We start from the raw sequence: 20,676 nt of genomic DNA, 5'->3' as shown, positions 1-20,676 counted from the left end.
TGACCGCCAACTACCTCCAGCTGAATGTCAGTAAATCAGAAGTGTTGTTGGTGGGAAAGGACCATGGTCTATGGAGTGAAAATTGGTGGCCAAAAAGCCTGGGTAGCGCCCCCCCTTCTAAGCTAGCCGTCAAAAACTTGGGGGGTGGCTGGACTCTTCGCTCAGCTATCAAGTCCAAACAAAGAAGGTAGCAGGGACCGGCTTTGGGCTCCTACGGGGACTTAGACCCCTACTGGGGTTCTTTGATCCCCCTACGCACCAGACTGTTGTTCAGGCAGCCATAATGTCCAGACTGGATTATGCCTGCTCTCTGTATCTGGGGGCTAATAAGGTCGAGATTGCTCGGCTCCAACGGGTACAGAACGCAGCAGCCAGATCGCTGATTGGCTTGCACAGGTCTTGCTCGGTGTCAGCCACCATCCATCGGCTACACTGGCTACCGGTGGCTAGGAGAATTGAATTTAAAGCACTTTGCATCACTTTTAAAGCCCTGAAGTTTAACACTCTAGGAATTCTGGCTAACCTACCCATCCCCTACGTCCCCACCTGCGAGCTTCTCTACCTGGGCCATCACTTGGTGAGGGTCCCAAGGTTTTGAAGAGTGCGGGCAGGAGGTTGTTCCTTCTGCAGTAGGGCATCCCTTCTTTGGAATTCACTGCCCAGTCACATTCGAAGCCATACTAACTATCTGGTTTTAGGAAGGCCATAAAAACACATCTTTTTCCCATTGTGTAGTTTCTGCCTTCTCTCTATGCTTTTGGCTCTGCTGACAGCACCGGGACGCTCCTTTGCTGGGGCAACTGTTGTGCTATACAAATGGCAGTAACATAACATAACATGTCCTTGTGAAACCCAACAAACCATTGTGCCCGTGTGAGTACACGGTGAGCCTTGAGGGTGAAGGGTTTGCTGCGTGAGTGATGAGTAAATGGAGTGCCTGTGTGAGTGCATTATGCGGAGTGAGTGCAGGATGAGTGGTGTGAGTGCAGGGTTAGTGATGTGTCCATGTAAAATTGAGCGCAGGGTGAGTAGCAATAGAGCAGAGTGAGCAGCAAGAGCCCCATTCCGCCTTATGTGTATGCTGCAGGAGACAGGACATAAGAGTCCTGAGACCTGCTACAAAAGGACTTATGAAGGTGGATGTTGACTTCTAGACTCCAATTGAATGGGGACCTGACTACAAGCTGGTACCACTGACTATTTCCATACCAGTAAAAGCATGGCAACTTTTTAATATTATTATTTTCACACTAACTAAGCAGAGTGACATAGTGAACGGTCCTGAGGAATGCCAAGAATCTTTTCGGTCTATTAAGGCAGAAACATGTTGACCTGATCCTAATAGGGAAAATCCATATCCCTATTCTCACTGAGCTTATTTTAATCTCTCCACTGGGGACACTAATAAAAGATTAATCTTGTCCACCAGGAGATAGTTTTAACTCATATTTAATTATAATTTTTACACTCTGCCCCTCACTCTGCCCTACATTGGATGATATAAAACACCTCACGCGCCTCTCCTACGGGGGAGTTGTAGCCCACACTGGGTACCGTGCGGTCCCAGTGCGCAAGAGGGAATCCAATGATGAAGCATGTCACCTTAGGGTGTGTGAGGGTTCTCGTCTTAACACCTGTGTGCATCTGTCCCTCCCTCCCTCCCTTTGAGTTTCTGGTGAGTAGTTTTGGTACACCATCTGGTTAACTTTTGTGAGTTTAGACTGCAGGTTGAGTTGCGTGAGTGCAGAGTGACAGGAGGTACCATGTGAGTACAGGTTAAGTTGCACAAGGGACGAGTGAGAGATGGTCCCATGTCAGTGCAGGTTGAGTTCATCATTACAGAGTGAGAGAAGATCCCATGTGAGTGCAAGGTGGTCTGTGTGACCATGTGAGTGCCTGGTGACCAGTGAGTGTAGGTGAGACAAATGAGTGCAAGGTAAGTGATGTCAGCACAGGGTGAGCGAGATCCCCATTCGAGTTTGAGTGCAAGGTGAGAGGTAAGATTACAAGGTGCCCTGCATAAATGCAGGGAGAGCCACATGTCCTTGTGAAATCTAACAGACCATGATGAGTGGTGTGAGTGCAGGGTTAGTGATGTGTCCATGTAAAATTGAGTGCAGGGCGAGTAGTAATAGAGCAGAGTGAGCAGCAAGAGTGCAGGGTGAACGGCGTGTCCCTGTTAATTACAGCAGATCTGTGTGCCCAGGTGAGTGCAGAATGAGTAGTGTGAGTGCAGAGTTAGGGAAGTGCGCACATACGATTGAGTGCCGGGTAAGCAATAAAAGAGCAGGGTGAGCAGAAAGTGTGCTAGGTGAACAGTGTGCCTATGTTAGTTCCAACCGATCTTTGTGCCTACAGTAGTGCAGAATGAGTTGTGTGAGTGCAGAGTTGGTAATGTGCCCTTAAAAGACTGATTGAAGGGTGAGCGATAAGAGAGCTGGGTGAGCAGCAAGAGTGCAGGGTGAGCGGTGTGTGCCTGTTAGTTCAAGCAGATCTTTGTGCCTACGTGAGTGCAGAATGAGTCAGTGAGTGCAGTGTTAGTGAGGTGCCCATATAAGATTGAGTGCATAGTGAGCAATAAAAGAGCAGGGTGAGCAGAAAGTGTGCAGAGTAAACAACATGTCCCAGTTTAGTTCCGGCATATATTTGCACCCATTTGCGCGCAGAATGGGTAGCACAAGTGCGTGTGTGTCAGTACATGTGATGGGATACGATGTTGCCCATGTGAGTGCTGGGTGATCAGTGGGAGTGAAAGGTGATCTGTATGAGTGACAGGTGAGTGGACTGTCCTTATGAGTGCAGGGTAAATAGTGTAAGCCATGTACCCCTTCGAGTGCATGGTACGTTTGTGTGAAGATTGCCGTGGGCCAGTGCAGAGTGAGCAGTGAGCTTGAAGGGTGATCTCTGTGAGTGAAAGAGAAGGTAGTGCCCATGTGAATGCACGGTGAGCAGTGTGCCCATGTGAGTGCAGGGTTAGAGGAGTGAGTATAGGGTGAGTTTTCCAAATGCAGAGTGCTCGTTTGAGTACAGGGTAAGCAGAGAGTGTGAAGGGAGAATTATGTGAGTGACATGTGAGTGGTTTGAATGCAGGATTATCTATCCCCAGAAAATCTTTGTAACTCAACTAATCACTGACTGTTGACAAGTGGGAGGTTCATTTGTAATTTACTGCATTATTATTACGGTGTTAATCAGGGTTTTAGGGTTGATGAAATAAAGTATTCACTGATCCTGCAATAATCTGTAAGTCTCTTCCATGGGCCTAGTTTCTTTCTTGGTAGTGCATGCGCACACTCTGTCAGGAAAAGACATTAAAAATGAAAGGAATAGGCCTAGCGGCACCGCAGAGTGCAATGAGATAGTGAAAAACACAAACAAAGCCTCCTTAACAGTAAATCGCTTTTTGACGACCTATGTACGTGGACGAGGCTGTGATTTCAGCCCCTGCCCAGCCGAGCCCACAGCGGGTGAAGAACTGTGCGTGTCTCCTAGAAGATGAGTGGCCCGGGCAAAGAGACAAGACGGGGGCGGGGCTAAAGCCGTTCCAGCCCAATGAGCGTTACGCGCCTGCCCCAGACTATGAGGGAGCGAATCACAGCGAAGTTCATTTTCCTTGGCTACCACAGATCTATGGCAACCATTAATATGATAAACTCCAACCTCATCCTCTATGGATTCCAAGTAGAGAGATTCGGCTCCCAGCAGAAAGACACGGATCTGTCTCCAAGCTGGTCACCACTACCAAAGCTTTCTGGCGGACTGTGAGAGTAGAACGGTTTTCTTTGTAGGACGAAAGTACCGCTGCCCTAGGCTGGAGCAGACACTGGGTGTTCCAATCTGGGCGAGGAAAGTTGTAGGTTTGAATGTGAACTGTGATGTCATCCTCTTTAAGTGTCACGTGATGTCACTTTGTTCAGGGGTCAAGTGAGCTGTGATATCCTTTCCCTACCACCTATAATTTTGGTGAAATAGTCTCCTTGTCGAAGTCAAAGTGGATAAGATCATAAACCAGGTTGCTTCACTGCTCAGGTGCTTAACAAAGGCCCCGCGGTGCGGGGGGGGGGGGGGGGGGGTTGAGCTGCAGGGGTCCCCCTCAGGAAAGGACTCAGGCCTGAGAGATCCGGTTTAAGTCCAGAGTGGGGTCCGTCAGGTACCTTGCAGGGGGCCCCCCTCAACTTCCGTTACGCCACTGTCACTGCTGATGTAATGACGTGACATCTCCTCCCATCTAATGATAAAATCAGAGAACGCTCTCTCTCAATATTGAAAACATTATATGACCCGCCGCTGAATATCTGATGATGACATCATACAACATGCCGTCTCGCTGCAGATTACTGAAATAATCTTGAAAAGCGCTCACAATTGTTAATGTCACAAAACCTGCTGTGCCACAGCTGTTGGCGGGGTAGTATGATAAACTGCCCGTGTGGGGTGGTGAGGTACTCTGGCGTCAGAGGCAGCAGTTTGAGGGCCCATTTTCCCTCTTGGCACCCGTGCTTCGCCTAGGGGATTTAGGTTCTTTGAAGGCTCCGTTTTGAGTTTACAGGATTGAGGTGTACTGATAAAACGCAAACAGACATAGATAGGTCGAGGTGCTTTGGAAGAGTTGTTTTAGGCCTAGTGCACTGAGAGGAATTCAGTGACCTTTGTTAGCACGGCCTGGAGGGTTGATGTACATCGAAGGAGCTGCTTGAGGTGTACTGATAAAAAACAAACAGGCATAGATAGGTCGAGGTGCTTTGGAAGAGTTGTTTTAGGCCTAGTGCACTGAGAGGAATTCAGTGACCTTTGTTAGCACGGCCTGGAGGGTTGATGTACATCGAAGGAGCTGATTGAGGTGTACTGATAAAAGACAAACAGGCATAGATAGGTCAAGGTGCTTTGGAAAAGCAGCTTTAGGTCTAGTGCACTAGGAGGAATTCAGTGACCTTTGTTAGCTAGGCTTGGAGTGTTGATGTGTACTGAAGGAGCTGATTGAGGTCTACTAATAAAAGGCAAACAGGCATAGATAGGTCAAGGTGCTTTGGAAGAGCTGCTTTAGGTCTAGTGCACTAGGAGGAATTCAATGACATTTGTTAGCTAGACCTGGAGGGTTGATGTGTACTGAAGGAGCTGATTGAGGTCTACTGATAAAAGGCAAACAGGCATAGATAGGTCAAGGTGCTTTAGAAGACTTGCTTTAGATCTAGTGCACTATGAGGAATTCAGCGACCTTTGTTATCTAGGCCTGGAGGGTTTATGCGTACTGAAGGAGCTGATTGAGGTCTACTGATAAAAGGCAAACAGGCATAGATAGGTCGAGGTGCATTGGAAGAGCTATTTAAGGTCTAGTGCACTAGGAAGAACTCAGCGGCATTTGTTAGCTAGGCCTGGAGGGTTGATGTGTACTGGAGGAGCTGATTGAGGTGTACCGATAAAAGGCAAATAGGCATAGATAGGTCAAGGAGCTTTGGAAGAGCTATTTAAGGTCTAGTGCACTAGGAGGAATTCAGCGACCTTTGTTAGCAAGGCCTGGAGGGTTTATGCGTACTGAAGGAGCTGATTGAGGTCTACTGATAAAAGGCAAACAGGCATAGATAGGTCGAGGTGCATTGGAAGAGCCTAGTGCACTGAGAGGGTTAGCTGGGCTTGGAGGTTTGATGTGCACTGGAGGAGCTGAGTCAGCGAAGTCCAGCAGTGAGTAGCTCTAGAAGAGCTGTACTATGCTTAGTGAACTGAGGTGCATGAAAAGATCTTAGTTCGGGGGGACAGACGTGCACGTGAGGAGCCATACCCTTTCTACCGGATTAAGCTGCTTGCAGTGACCTGCGCAGGGCGCATTGGCAAATCTGCTTTAAGGAGTAGGTGACTGGGATGCATCCAGGGAGCCGGGTAAGGCGCACTGTGCTGAGGCGATTTAAAGATGGCGCCTTATTCCTAGTGGCTTAGGTGGGTTTGAGGAGCTTCTAGTGGCTTGGAGGGCATTCAGTGAGCTGGTGCGTTTGGGGAGCTGTGATACCCCGAAACGGATTATGGTGCTTTGCGGGAGGTGGAGTGGGTGCATGTAGGCGCTCTGCTGTACTGGATGTCCTTTGGCAGAGCAGCCATGGGAATTTTGATAGAGGTGACACGTGGGCGTGTTCTTTAGTGCACGGAGGGACTTTTAGTGGGATGCACTGGGACGTTTTGGTCAGAGTGCTTTAAGAGCGTGGGGAGGTGCATTGAAGGAGCTGTTTGTTGTAATCAGGGTCTGTTACTGAGCTGCGTACAGGCTAATAGGCAGGACGTCTTCGATATTCACTTCTTAGGTGTCATAGGCAGGAGTAACCACCCACCCCCTTTGCGCACACACAAGATATGAAAAATCTCACCATCACAGACACATGTAGAAATGATTGCGCTAGACTCTGCATTTACTAAACGTTTTTACTGTGAAACATCTCAGTGAGTTATGCACCTACTGCTGCTGCATATGTAACACAAGTTCAGAAAAGCCTTCAGAAAAGCCGGGCCATGGTAGGTAGCCTTTCATCGAGGTCGGTACATCGACTACCTGTGAGCTGGAATAAGAGTGGTGCCCATAGCTATCAAAAGCAAGTTCTCAATTATACCGTATTTACAGGCCCTCTGCTACCACCGGTCACATGCACATTTCACTCTTTCCCATTTCTGACCATGAGACTTCCGAAGCTGACTCCCTTGGCAGAGTTTAATCCTTCTGCAAAGGTTGGTTCCTGACTCAGACACAAAATGCCAGGTATGGGCTCTAGTACCACATACCAAACTCCTTATGGGAACGACACTGCTGGGCACAGTACCCCCAAGAACTGGAGACGATACTTGAGGTGAGGCCTTCAGAACAAATGTGATACTGCAGGAGAGCATGTGAGGCCTTCGGACCTGGACATGGTACTCCAGGTGAGACCTTCAGAACTGGACACAATACTCCAGGTGAGCTATTCACAACTTGACACAATATTCCAGGTAAGGCCTTCAGAATTGGACCCGATACTAGGGGTGAGGCCCTAGGAACATATGTGATACTGCAGGAGAGCAGGCAAGGCCTTCAGAACTGGATACAATACCCCAGGTGAGGTATCACATCTTGACACCATACTCCAGGTAAGGTATCAGATTTTGACACCATACTCCAGGTGAGGCCTTCCGAACTGGACACAATACTCCAGGTGAGCTATTCACAACTTGACACAATATTCCAGGTAAGGGCTTCAGAACTGGACACAATACTAGAGGTGAGGCCCAAGGAACAGATATGATACTGCAGGAGAGCAGGCAAGGCCTTCAGAACTGGATACAATACTCCAGGCGAGGTATCACATCTTGACACCATACTCCAGGTGAGGCCTTCAGAACGGGACATGGTACTCCAGGTGAGGCCTTCAGAACTGGATACAATACTCCCGGTGAGGTATCACATCTTCACACCATACTCCAGGTGAAGCCTTCAGAACTGGACATGATGCTCCAGGTGAGGCCTTCAGAACGGGACATGGTAATCCAGGTGAGGCCATCAGAACGGGACATGATACTCTAGGTGAGGTATTCACAGCTTGACTCAATATTCCTGGTAAGGTCTTCAGAACTGGACACTATACTTGCGGTGTGGCCTTCAGAACAGATGTGATACTGCAGGAGAGCAGGTGAGACCTTCAGAACTGGATACAATACTCCAGTAGAGGTATCACAACTTGACATGATACTCCAGGTGAGGCCTTCAGAAACAGGACATGGTACTCTAGGTGAGGCCTTCAGGCCTGGAAATGGTACTCGAGATGAGGCCTTCAGAACTGGGCACATACTCTAAGTGAGGCCTTAAAAACTGGGCTCATACTCCAGGTGAGGCCTTAAGAACTGGGCACATACTCCAGGTGAGGCCTTAAGAACTGGACACATACTCCAGGTGAGGCCTTTAGAACTGGACATGGTACTCCAGGTGAGGCCTTCAGAACTGGACATGGTACTCCAGGTGAGGCCTTCAGAGCTGGACATGGTACTCTAGGTGAGGCCTTCAGGCCTGGAAATGGTACTCGAGATGAGGCCTTCAGAACTGGGCACATACTCCAAGTGAGGCATAAGAACTGGACGTATACTCCAGGTGAGGCCTTCAGAACTGAACATGGTACTCCAGGTGAGACCTTCAGAACTGGATACAATACTCCAGGTGAGGTATAACAACATGACATAATACTCCAGGTGAGACCTTCGGACCTGGACACTCCAGGTGAGGTATCACATCATGACACAATACTCAAGGTGAGCCCTTCGGACCTGGACATGGTACTCCAGATAAGGTCTTCAGAACTGGGCACATACTCCAGGCGAGGCCTTCTGAACTGGATACAATACTCCAGGTGAGGTATCACAACATGACACGATACTCCAGGTGAGGCCTTCGGACCTGGACATGGTACTCCAGATAAGGTCTTCAGAACTGGGCACATACTCCAGGCGAGGCCTTCAGAACTGGATACAATACTCCAGGTGAGGTATCACATGACACGATACTCCAGGTGAGACTTTCAGACCTGGATACAATACTCCAGGTGAAGTATCACAACATGACACGATACTCCAGGTGAGGCCTTCAGACCTGGATACAATACTCCAGGTGAGGTATCACAACATGACACGATACTCCAGGTGAGGCCTTCAGAACTGGATGCAATACTCCAAGTGAGGTATCACAACATGACACGATACTCCAGGTGAGGCCTTCAGACCTGGATACAATACTCCAGGTGAGGTATCACAACACGCCACGATACTCCAGGTGAGGCCTTCAGACCTGGATACGATACTCCAGGTGAGGTATCACAACATGACACGATACTCCAGGTGAGGCCTTCAGACCTGGATGCAATACTCCAGGTGAGGTATCACATCATGACACGATACTCCAGGTGATGCTTTGAGATCTGGACACAATAATACTCCAGCTGCAGTCTTCACACTTGACACAATCACACCGTGAACGCACGTCTTGCATCTACCTCGATAATAGCATTGGTTTATGTGGCATAGAGGCAGCCCTTAGGGGACCACAGCAACTGAGGTTTTTATTATGAGGCCTGTAGATAGCTGACATATCTCTGACCCACCCACCCATTAACCTATGTTAAAAGTGGGCCTTTCAACCCGCAGGTAAGTGAACAGAGCTTCGCAGCAAGAGAATAACAAATTGAGCCATTTTACCAGAAATGTATCGTTCTCAGCTCATTGCCTGCTTCTGAAAAATCCTTTCATATTAAACAACTGGGGAAGGGGGTGTTTCTGCTGTCAATAAAACACAGTGCTCCCAAAAATATAAACATTAACGTTTTGGCCTACATAATAGAATAATGGAGGAAAGGAATGCCTGACACCCCTCCCCCGCTGCGAGGAACGCGCCAGTCAGTCAGAACTCTGACAAGTATTTATAGTCATTTTATAGGCACCATCACCTTGTATTTTTCCTTTACATGGCCGGAGGGGAAAAAACGTTACCAACCAATGAAAATAAGGAGAAAACGAGCTGACCTACCATAAAGGCATCTATAAACTCGATATATTCCATTAGACATCCCAAGGTTTCTTGCGCATTTGGGCTGACGTGCAATAATATAGCATGCGCATCGCCCAATACCGCAGCCCGGATCACCTCCAGCACACGACGTGTGCTGGCGGTTAGGGGCACTGATATCATTAGTCCAGCAGGTGCAGTGGCACCAGGTCTCACGGTTATGAGGGGCACGCTGTCCTATGCCACCTAACAAGGTTCTGGGAGGGGGGCATTTCCCTGGCTTGCCTGAGCCCTATGGCACTCCTGCTACGCCACCGGCGGGCAGCTGCGCTACTGTTGTTTATCGACGGACTGTCCCATTTTTCGTGCTCATGCAGCCGATGCAATAAAATATACCCCATCTGACAACATACATAATTATGGTGACCCCCAAATTGCGGTTCCTTACCTCGCACGGAGGCCAGGGCGCAGAGGACGGCAGCCAGCCGCGGCCACGCCATCGCTTTCAGCACCCCCGTCCCCTCGGAGAGGGGGGCCCGTCCCATGGCAGCCGGAGCAGGTGGAGCGGGAGGATGCGGAATAAAAGATCCCTGTAGAAAAATCGTATGGCAGACCAAAAAAATATAAAATGACGAATAACCGAGAGCGGATGGAAACAAAAGCGTTCTCCTCAGCAGCGGCGGCGTGGTCTATTACTCACCGGTGCCTACAGCCCTCCCCCTCTCTCTCACGGCAGCTGGGGCGACGCCTCTTCCTCGTGCACGCCAGGCAAAATGACATAAATAACGGAATTATAATAACCCCCCAACTGAGGCCGTCATAAAAATATAGAGAAAAAGCCTTTTCTCATAAAAATAAAAAAAATCATACATAGAGAGAGAGAAAGAACGGGCTCGGGGAGAGGGTCTCCGGTGTAACCTTAACTGGGGAGGCGCTGTCACCGGCTCCGCGGTGTCCCTTCGGCACCAGCTTCAACGAGCCCATCTATTGCCGGCAATTTATTAGCGCCAAAAAGCTACCAAAGCAATGTCGACGTCTTAGGTGCTACAGGCAGCGACATTGAGCCCCGAGAAATAAAACACACAGACCGAGACCGCCCCCCACCTTCCCCTGTTTGGGTTGAAGATGCGGAGCTGCGCTACGTCAGTTCCTGGAGCAATATATATATGTGCTGTGCGCGCGCTGGGGGAAGAAGAGATTCTGGGGGCGCTGGGGGCGGAGGACGCGGGGGTCGGGGGCGGGCTGCCTGTAGGTAGATGCAGGCCCTCAGTGGACTTGGATTTGGAGGCGGAAAGAGTAGAGGGTGCGCGCCGGGTTGGCGAGGGCGCTGCGCCAGATCATAGGCTGTGCACTTTGAAGGATGGGACATCCTCCATCTTCTCTATAGATGAATTAAGACCTTCATCCTTTGGGATAGGGCGGAGGGCGGTGCACGTGCTTGCACATGCTTGCACCTAAAACACCTAGACGTTGCCTTTGAGTGAGCACTTAAAGTGCGCACATCCTGGTGAGCTGGAAGTGGAGGAAGAGGCTAGTGAGCTCTGGAGGATTTGTATGTGATGAGTGCAGACCCTGGTCTTCTGTAGGTGGTAGGGGCCTGTGTCCAGGTCGAATAACGTGATGGGATGGGCCTCGTGAGTCTGGGAGCATTGAAGGTTCTTAGATCATTTGGAAGTGATGTGGTCCTTCAGGTTTATTTATGTATTATTGATAGGTTTTAAATATCACTAGCTAGACCCGAAGTTATCACAGCGCTTTACATTCAGTGCTTAATTTGTAAAACATTAAGTGCAAGGGGGCCTCATTATAATGTCGGTTGGAAACTTTCCGACCGACACCGTCTCGGATTCGGGAACCGACCGACTTGCGGTCGGTGGTTCCGCCTGACCAATTACAATGCGACCAAACACTGTTCGGTCGGAGTCCAATTGTTCCCTATGGGAGCCCATGTTCTGCCTGACAACACAGGCTCTTGTGGGGAAATGGTGTGTGCGTAAAACCATGCACCCTGTCCCAGGTACCCAACAGTGCCAGCCACACAGTGTAGGATTTTACAGGAGGCTCCCTTAGGTACCCCCTCGGCCCCCAACCGGAGGCCGCAGGATGAAGGGGGCCCTGCCAGGGGCCCCCAAAGTCACTTTCTGAGAGCCTTTTTGTGTCGGACCGGCTGAATCGGAAAGGCTGTTAGAAATCGACATCATAATCGGTTGTTCGAAACGCTGGTTGTAGAGGTGCACAATGCAGTTCCAACCGCCACGTATACTCCGAGAGCCAGTCGGAACTGATTCGGAATAAGTGAGCGGTTTACTTTCCGACCGCAAACATCATAATCGGTCGGGTGAATTGTAAACCGGCCGAGTCGGTCAGAAGGGTTCCGACACGGTCTAGGAAATTCCGAGTGTCGGGCGGAGGCTTTCTGCCTGACATTGTAATGAGGCCCTTAATGCGAGGCCATTTGAATTAATGCATATGCATACATACAAAGAGGATCGTTAGGCAGTTAAGTTGGTGACATTATGTGCATGAGAACAGCACATAGTAGGTGGCTGAAAATATTCCATTCACTATCGCAAGGGGTCTAGTCAGATTGGGTGTGTGAGCTTTAGGAACACAGCTCAGTTTGTGTAAGTGTGTTGAAGTATTTGTTGAGGAGAAGGTATTTAAGGTCCTGTTTCAAGCAGGAAAAGGAGGGGCTGCAGCGGAGATCTCTAGGGAGTGAGTTCCACATCCTAGGTGCATTTTCAGAAAATGAGTGTGTTTGGGAGCATTTATTTTTCAGTTGGGGAGGTATGAGAAAAGGTGAGTTGGAGCCTCTTGGAGTTCTGGTTCTTCCAGCTTTAGAAAGTTTATCTAGATAGTGGTTGTGGGAGTAGCACACTGAACTACTGAACTTCAGCTAACAAACTAATATTTAATCTGATTCAGTAGATGAGCTGTATATATGGTGGGGATAATAGAAGAGAATGGGAGTGTCTCACTCAGAGGTCAACATGTGATTCATGCAGATCTTGTCCTCTGTAAGCTGCACACTTTGGGTGTCTACAGTAGCAATCACTCTTACAATTTTTGTTTAGTTAACATATTTTTTGTGAAGATTGAAAGAGCAATACCAACAATAAATAACAATTGTTAGGAAATGTATACAGTAACAAGTATTGCAATCTTAAGAAACAAAATTATAATAAAAAATACTATTTGACCATTTTTTATAAAAAAAGAAAGAGGGGATGAAAGGGAAAGAAGAACAAGAAGGGGAGGAAAGGGAGTGGGAAATAGAAAAGAGGTGAGGGAGGGAGAAGAGGAGAGAAAGATTCAATTAAGGTATTGATGAGTTCAGGGAGACAAAGGTAGTGAAAAGTAGCCAGTATAAATCAGATTTAATCTTCTGGTGTAACATCAACGAGGAGACAGTATGAATTCTATGCTCATCACAGATAAAGTTCCACATGACTAGTTTAGAAACATCTTTCCAACACGAAAGTATAACTTAAAAGGCAAGAGCAATAAAAAGATCAAATAACAAAGGTTTAGGAGATAGGTGTTTTAAACTAGGTGCGAAGAAATCTAAGAAAATGTTTTGGACAGTTATTGGTATAGTACATTTGAAAATCTTTAAAAATCTTTAAACTTTTAGAAGAAATAGAGTTCTAAAATGAATGAACATGAGAGCAATAATATAGTAACTGCTTTAAAGAACCATTGCATGTGACCAACACAAGGGAGAAAGTGAAGGTTCAAATTTAGAAATAAGTTCTGGGATAATAACAGCTTTATTATAAATAAATTAAAAAAAGAGGGATTGAGTAATGCGAGCAGCTTTGGAGGTACTGAATATCTTAAGCCAAAGTTTATCCGGAATTGGACAGGGAACGGAATACGGATGGATTTGCTTTTAGTTCTTACAGAAATAGGTGACAACAAAGGGTCGGATTACGAATCTGGCTGTCTTTGACCGCCAGACTCACAGTGGCGCAGTGGTGGGGTCCTGCAGCTGCCCTATTCCAAAGAGTGAAACAGTAAACAGACAGCTTGTTCCTGGGAGAGAGTGAGCAACACGGACCTTCTGTGGCTTGATTACTTCATTCAGAAAACGGGCCAACTTTAACTGCCGGCCTGAACTGAGGCCAGTGACCGGCCGCTTCCCTCCCTGTGGTCTGCATAGCCAGACCTACACGCGCAAAATAATGTGAGCCGCCCTGATACCTGCAAGCTTCTGAAGCCTGACACCACGCCTTAAGTCCTGCTCTGCGCCTATTGCAGGTGTGAACACGACATACCTACGCCACGGCAACCTTTGTGCCCGCGTGCAGAATCTGTTTCCCAGTCCCTGTCCTGAAGAGAACCTTGAATACTTAGGTTCGAAACGCGTCGACAATACCACCCTGTGGCTACAACAAAGGGTGCCGCTAGGATGTAAATCATACCACCACTCTGTATCCTAGCCTTGCAACCCTATTTAACATTACACCACAGGCTTTCGTTGACAGGCAGGCTTGTTTTTGATCTCAACCCCGCCTGTCACTTGGTTTTTTCAATCTCTAGGACTGGTTCCCGTTTGTTCGCTTATGGATTAATCTCTGCACTGTATATAATTGCAATTTATTTGAATTATTATACATTTGTGATTGTCTTTTGGTGTGTCTAACCAATCTTTTGTTTGATTCTTTGTTGTAAATTTGTAAATGTGTGTATTTGTAGATACTGTATATATGAACCTTTTGAATTGACAGTGGTTTTGTTTGTGCTTGTGTTTCCAAAAATTGCTGATAAATGTAAAAAAGAAAAATAAACTTGTTTGGAAAATTAAATCCAGTGGTCACACGGTACAGATTGACTGTGTGTCTGGTGAATTGTTTCACGAATAATCCTGTCCAGCCACCCTGTTCTGTTTTTCCTATTCCAAAGAGGCCATTTGGATTGCCGCTGCTGAGCTGGATGCATCAGGGAACTACCATTCCCTGGTGTTGCAAACCAGGGGTATCCAATATGCAAGGCGGAACTGCTGCAGTCCGTTGAGCAAATTTCGAGTTTCTCCATCGGCAGCCTTTTCAAGGCAGTGAGCTCACGATAAAAAGGCTAGTGGTGGGGAATCAAAGGGGCCCCTACAGGGCCCCCAATCCCCCACAGCCATGGAGATGCATTCAGGGGGACACAAAATGTGCACCCATGTTTGCATGCACCCCAAGTTCCAGCACTGCATGTACTTGACAGTCCATGCCGTCCTGGAACTTCTTTTGCGTTCCCAATCCAGAGCCTATTTTTAGGGTACTACTGTGGGAACGGCAAAGAAAAGACAGCCAGAAACAAGTTGCACTTGTAATCTGAAGGACAGACCATGCACGGTTTTGGCAGTACTGTGCCAGCGCCGCACCACCATAACTATATATATATATATATATATATATATATATATATATATATATATATATATATATATATCCATACACCAAAATAGTTGCCCCCTCGGAAGAGCCGCACACAGGTGAGTTTCTTTCTCGTTTTATTGTGGAAGCTGAAGCAAGGTGGTCACGACATCTCACAAAAGATATTCAAGCCTGACGCGATTTGTGCGTCCTCGCACTTTATCAAAGGCTATTAATCAACAGTGCAAAGCAGTTCGGGCACTTCTCTTTAAACTCCTGACACCCGCCTATGTGGGCGTTGACCGACGAACAGCCTGCTGGTATCGGTAGGGCTCGAAGTGTTACTACAGTGAGTTGGTTTGCATTGTGATCGTTCCAAATATATTAGACACCCCAGTGGGTCTGTGTAATGTCCCACTCTCACCAAGCTGCACGTTATGACTTCTCACACGAACACCTGTCCGAAAACTGCCGACCGCCGGTTGGTGTCAACATCGGTCCGCTGCCATGTGGTGGGGCTTCTTCCACGACTGAGCATTGCCGTTAAATATCCATACACCAAAAGAGTTGCCCCCTCGGAAGAGCCGTACACAGGTGAGTTTCTTTCTCGTTTTATTGTGGAAGCTGAAGCAAGGTGGTCACGACATTTCACAAAAGATATTCAAGCCTGACGCGTTTCGTGCGTCCTCGCACTTAATCAAAGGCTATTAATCAACAGTGCAAAGCAGTTCGGGCACTTGTCTTTAAACTCCTGACACCCGCCTATGTGGGCGTTGACTGACGAACAGCCTGCTGGTATCGGTAGTGCTCGAAGTGTTACTACAGTGAGTTTAATTGCATTGCGATCGTTCCAAATATATTAGACACCCCAGTGGGTCTGTGTAATGTCCCACTCTCACCAAGCTGCACAATATGACTTTTCACACAAACACCTGTCCGAAAACTGCCGACCGCCGGTTGGTGTCAACATCGGTCCGCTGCCATGTGGTGGGGCTTCTTCCACGGCTGAGCATTGCCGTTAAATATCCATACACCAAAAGAGTTGCCCCCTCGGAAGAGCCGTACACAGGTGAGTTTCTTTCTCGTTTTATTGTGGAAGCTGAAGCAAGGTGGTCACGACATCTCACAAAAGATATTCAAGCCTGACGCGTTTCTTGCGTCCTCGCACTTAATCAAAGGCTATTAATCAACAGTGCAAAGCAGTTCGGGCACTTGTCTTTAAACTCCTGACACCCGCCTATGTGGGCGTTGACTGACGAACAGCCTGCTGGTATCGGTAGTGCTCGAAGTGTTACTACAGTGAGTTGGATTGCATTGTGATCGTTCCAAATATATTAGACACCCCAGTGGGTCTGTGTAATGTCCCACTCTCACCAAGCTGCACGATATGACTTTTCACACAAACACCTGTCCGAAAACTGCCGACCGCCGGTTGGCGTCAACATCGGTCCGCTGCCATGCGGTGGGAATTATTCCACGGCTGAGCATTGCCGTTAAATAGCCATACACCAAAAGAGTTGCCCCCTCGGAAGAGCCGCACACAGGTGAGTTTCTTTCTCGTTTTATTGTGGAAGCTGATGCTAGGTGGTCACGACATCTCACAAAAGATATTCAAGCCTGACGCGTTTCGTGCTTCCTCGCACTTTATCAAAGGCTATTAATCAACAGTGCAACGCAGTTCGGGCACTCGTCTTTAAACTCCTGACACCCGCCTATGTGGGGGTTGACTGACGAACAGCCTGCTGGTATCGGTAGTGCTCGAAGTGTTACTACAGTGACTTGGTTTGCATTGCGATCGTTATCGATATATATATTACCTACTGGCCAGTAGGTAGTTATAGTTAGGACCTAGTTTCCATAGGAAGAACATTTTTTGTTTTGCTTAAAGCTTTGGCGTTGTTTGATGAATCTTCATGAAATTTTCCAAACTAATTTTTTGTTCATATCGGCTCTTATGCTTAAAGTTTGGGGGTGATTGGTCAAGGGGGGCCGAGATAAAAGGGGGTCCCAAAACGTGTTTTCTTCATGTTAATTTCCATAGGAAACTTTAGACAAGGCTACAGGTCGAACGGGTGAACGGAATACCCCAAATTTGGCAGGGAGAAGGGTCTTGGTCTAGAAAGCACGCTTTTGTTTATTTGGTGTAAATCAGTTCAGTAGTTTTGGAGAAATATCGAAATTTACAGATATCAATACTTGAGAATTCTGCCATCTGATTGGCTGAGGCGTTACAAGCTAGAGCTTGCTGCTTATTGGTTGCGGGCACTGCGAGCGGTTGCAACTAGGAAGTGTTGGCTGCCATTTTCTGATTCAGTTGAAGCGAGTAGGGGGAAAAAAGGGGGAAATAAGTAGGAAAGGAAGGTAGGAGCACTGTAAGCTCTGTGGGTGAGTTCGAAGCGAAGTAGTCACTCCTATCGGTCTGAAAGTGCGGTGTTGCTCAGAGTGACATGATATGCTGCTACACTCGGGTATGAAACCGAGAGACTAAACTGTGAGCTCATTGCTGTAAAGTGATGTGCTCTGGTCTTTGTATCATACGTGTGCAAGTAGCGTTAGTAGGCCTTTATACCATACAGGAAGTGGGAAGCGAACTACTGACCGCTATCGTGCGTTTATACTATATCCGAAGCGGGAAGCGAAGTACTCACGCCTACCGGTGTGAAGACTTGGGGATCAAACCGAGGTGATTGCTGTAAAGGGATGGGGTCTGGGCGCTTTAGTATACATGTGCAAGTAGTGTTAGTAGGCATTTATACCATACAGGGAGTGAGAAGCGACTACTGACCGCTACAGTGTGTTTATACCATACCGGAAGCAAAGTACTCACGCCTACTGGTGTGAAGACTAAGGGATCAAACCGAGCTGATTGCTGTAAAGTGATGGGCTCTGGGCGCTATAGGATACTAGCCGCTGTAGTATAACTGTGTAAGTAGTGTTAGTATGCATTTATAGTATACAGGGAGTGGGTAGCGAACTACTTTCTCCTACTGGTCTGAAGACTCGGGGAATAAACCATGAGCCTAAATCGGGAGCTCATTGCTGTAAAGTGATGTGCTCTGGGCGCTGTAGTATACCTGTGGAAGTAGTGTTAGTTTGCGTTTATATAATACAGGGAGTGGGAAGCGAACTACTACTCACCCCTACCGGTCTCAAGACTCCTGGATGAAACCATGACATCATTGCTGTAAAGTCATGTGCTCTGTGTAGTATTCCAATGTAAGTCATAGTAGAATGTTAGTATGTAATTGTACTAGAATGTAAGTATGTAATGTTAGAATGTAGGGCTGTCATGAGGGGAACCTTGGGGAGTTTGTACTCGGTGCTGGAGAAGACGGTTGCCTTGCTGTCTGCTCCTGTTGGTGGGTGTTTAAGGTTTCTTGTATTCCTGCAATAAATCTAATTATCGGATCCACTGCTGTCTGCCTCTTCACTACATACATTTGGCGACGTGCAGGAGAAGGTAAAAAGAAGGCAGCTGTTTCTACTCATCCCAGGGTTTATTGGATCATTGAACTATGTCATCCAACCTCTGGTAGGATTTATATTTTTCGATTTTGCGCTTCCCCTGCTTCTTCACTACACTCTGGTTGCTGTACTACACATGTGTAAGTAGTGTTAGTATGCGTTTATACTAACCAATGCATCATGGTCCTAGGGAGCGCGACCTCCCAGGCGCAGCTCATACAATGTCCCGGGGTGTGCATCCGCGGGACAATTATGTTTGCTATTAGAGGGCGGGTGCATGGCTTCCACCCTGTGATAGCAAATCCTTGTTTGACTAGTTGAAGCGAGAGGAGGAAAACCTTGTATCGCTTTAATAGAAAGGATCTGGATGGTAAAAATGGACACAAAAAAGCGGGGTTTCACTCGTTGATTCAAATGAGGCTCCTGGTGGGTAATGTTCCGTGGCCAATCCTATTATAATATTGCGGGGTCTCTGTAGGACTGGGGATCTTAATGTCACATGTAAATTAAGGTAAGGTAAGGTTTCCTGGGGCCGAGAATTACATCGGCGCCTCGCTGCTGGTCGCGCTGGTCGCGCGCTCTTTATTGCACTGAGATATTTTAAATAATCCCGTTTTGGATTTTATTTATTTGTTAATTTTCATTCTTCCCCTGTTCTTAATCTCGCTCTTGCCCCCTACCTTGCACCATAATTCGCTGGAAGAACCACCGCTGTTCGGCGGGTCCGGGTTCCCGGGAGGTTGTGGGTGCCAGTGACATCTTGGTTTGGGAAGCGGAGTGTGAGCGCCATTTTGGAGCGTCCAGGTGATCTGGGACGCGGAGAGGACGCTATTTAGGGCGAGCACCACGAGGGGATAACCTGGTAAGGTTTCCTGGGGCCGAGAATTACATCGGCGCCTCGCTGCTGGTCGCGCTGGTCGCGCGCTCTTTATTGCACTGAGATATTTTAAATAATCCCGTTTTGGATTTTATTTATTTGTTAATTTTCATTCTTCCCCTGTTCTTAATTTCGCTCTTGCCCCCTACCTTGCACCATAAATCGCTGGAAGAACCACCGCTGTTCGGCGGGTCCGGGTTCCCGGGAGGTTGTGGGTGCCAGTGACATCTTGGTTTGGGAAGCGGAGTGTGAGCGCCATTTTGGAGCGTCCAGGTGATCTGGGACGCGGAGAGGACGCTATTTAGGGCGAGCACCACGAGGGGATAACCTGGTAAGGTTTCCTGGGGCCGAGAATTACATCGGCGCCTCGCTGCTGGTCGCGCTGGTCGCGCGCTCTTTATTGCACTGAGATATTTTAAATAATCCCGTTGTGGATTTTATTTATTTGTTAATTTTCATTCTTCCCCTGTTCTTAATCTTGCTCTTGCCCCCTACCTTGCACCATAATTCGCTGGAAGAACCACCGCTGTTCGGCGGGTCCGGGTTCCCGGGAGGTTGTGGGTGCCAGTGACATCTTGGTTTGGGAAGCGGAGTGTGAGCGTCATTTTGGAGCGTCCAGGTGATCTGGGACGCGGAGAGGACGCTATTTAGGGTGAGCACCACGAGGGGATAACCTGGTAAGGTTTCCTGGGGTCGAGAATTACATCGGCGCCTCGCTGCTGGTCGCGCGCTCTTTATTGCACTGAGATATTTTAAATAATCCCGTTTTGGATTTTATTTATTTGGTAATTTTCATTCTTCCCCTGTTCTTAATCTCGCTTTTGCCCCCTACCTTGCACCATAATTCGCTGGAAGAACCACCGCTGTTCGGCGGGTCCGGGTTCCCGGGAGGTTGTGGGTGCCAGTGACATCTTGGTTTGGGAAGCGGAGTGTGAGCGCCATTTTGGAGCGTCCAGCTGATCTGGGACGCGGAGAGGACGCTATTTAAAGCTCGCCTGTAGCGCGCAGCGGTGACGCGCAGCGGAAGCGCCCTCCCTGCGCCTGAGTCGTGCCAGAGTCCTGCCCGTCTGCGCTCGTCAGCGTCTCGGAGGTGTATGAGGTGGGACTCTGGCTTTCGTTTATCCTTTTATTCAGTATTACAGGGTGCTCTTTTTCTATACTCCCTCAGCGTGGATTCGTGATGATTGTTTATAGTTCTGCTGTGTTGCGGGCGCAGTGTAACCATTCTCCAGTGTGTTATGTGTTTTTTCCGGAGGACGCCTCCTTAGGAAAGGCTGTCCCGCCTGTGGATGGCGTCCTGTTGTATCGCTGATAACGGTGTTGCCACCTCCTACTCAGTACGTCAATGTGCTCTCTTGAACACCAGATCCCTTGTCAGACACTCCACGGATATCTGGAATCTTCTTGTTGACTCTAACCTATCCTGCCTGTTTTTAACATAGACTTGGTTAGGGGAAGGCTCAGGTCCT

At 48.0% G+C, this 20,676-nt stretch overlaps 1 protein-coding gene across 1 annotated transcript in view; it reads right to left on the bottom strand.

Annotated features, from left to right (window-relative positions):
- SEZ6L2 (seizure related 6 homolog like 2) overlaps positions 1-10,190 on the bottom strand; it is a 201,290-nt gene extending 191,100 nt beyond the window's left edge. Inside the window, exon 1 of the mRNA XM_078652419.1 lies at positions 9,951-10,190. Within this exon, the coding sequence (XP_078508545.1) occupies positions 9,951-10,047 (97 nt within the window). The 5' untranslated portion in view covers positions 10,048-10,190. The remainder of the gene's footprint in view (positions 1-9,950) is intronic.
- Positions 10,191-20,676: the final 10,486 nt, after the last annotated feature.

The sequence above is a fragment of the Lissotriton helveticus genome, chromosome 7 (genome assembly GCF_964261635.1).
Source record: "Lissotriton helveticus chromosome 7, aLisHel1.1, whole genome shotgun sequence".
In the NCBI taxonomy this organism is placed as follows: domain Eukaryota; kingdom Metazoa; phylum Chordata; class Amphibia; order Caudata; family Salamandridae; genus Lissotriton; species Lissotriton helveticus.
The sequence above is the reverse complement of the archived record's forward strand: the minus strand, read 5'-3'. Positions and strand labels throughout refer to the sequence as shown.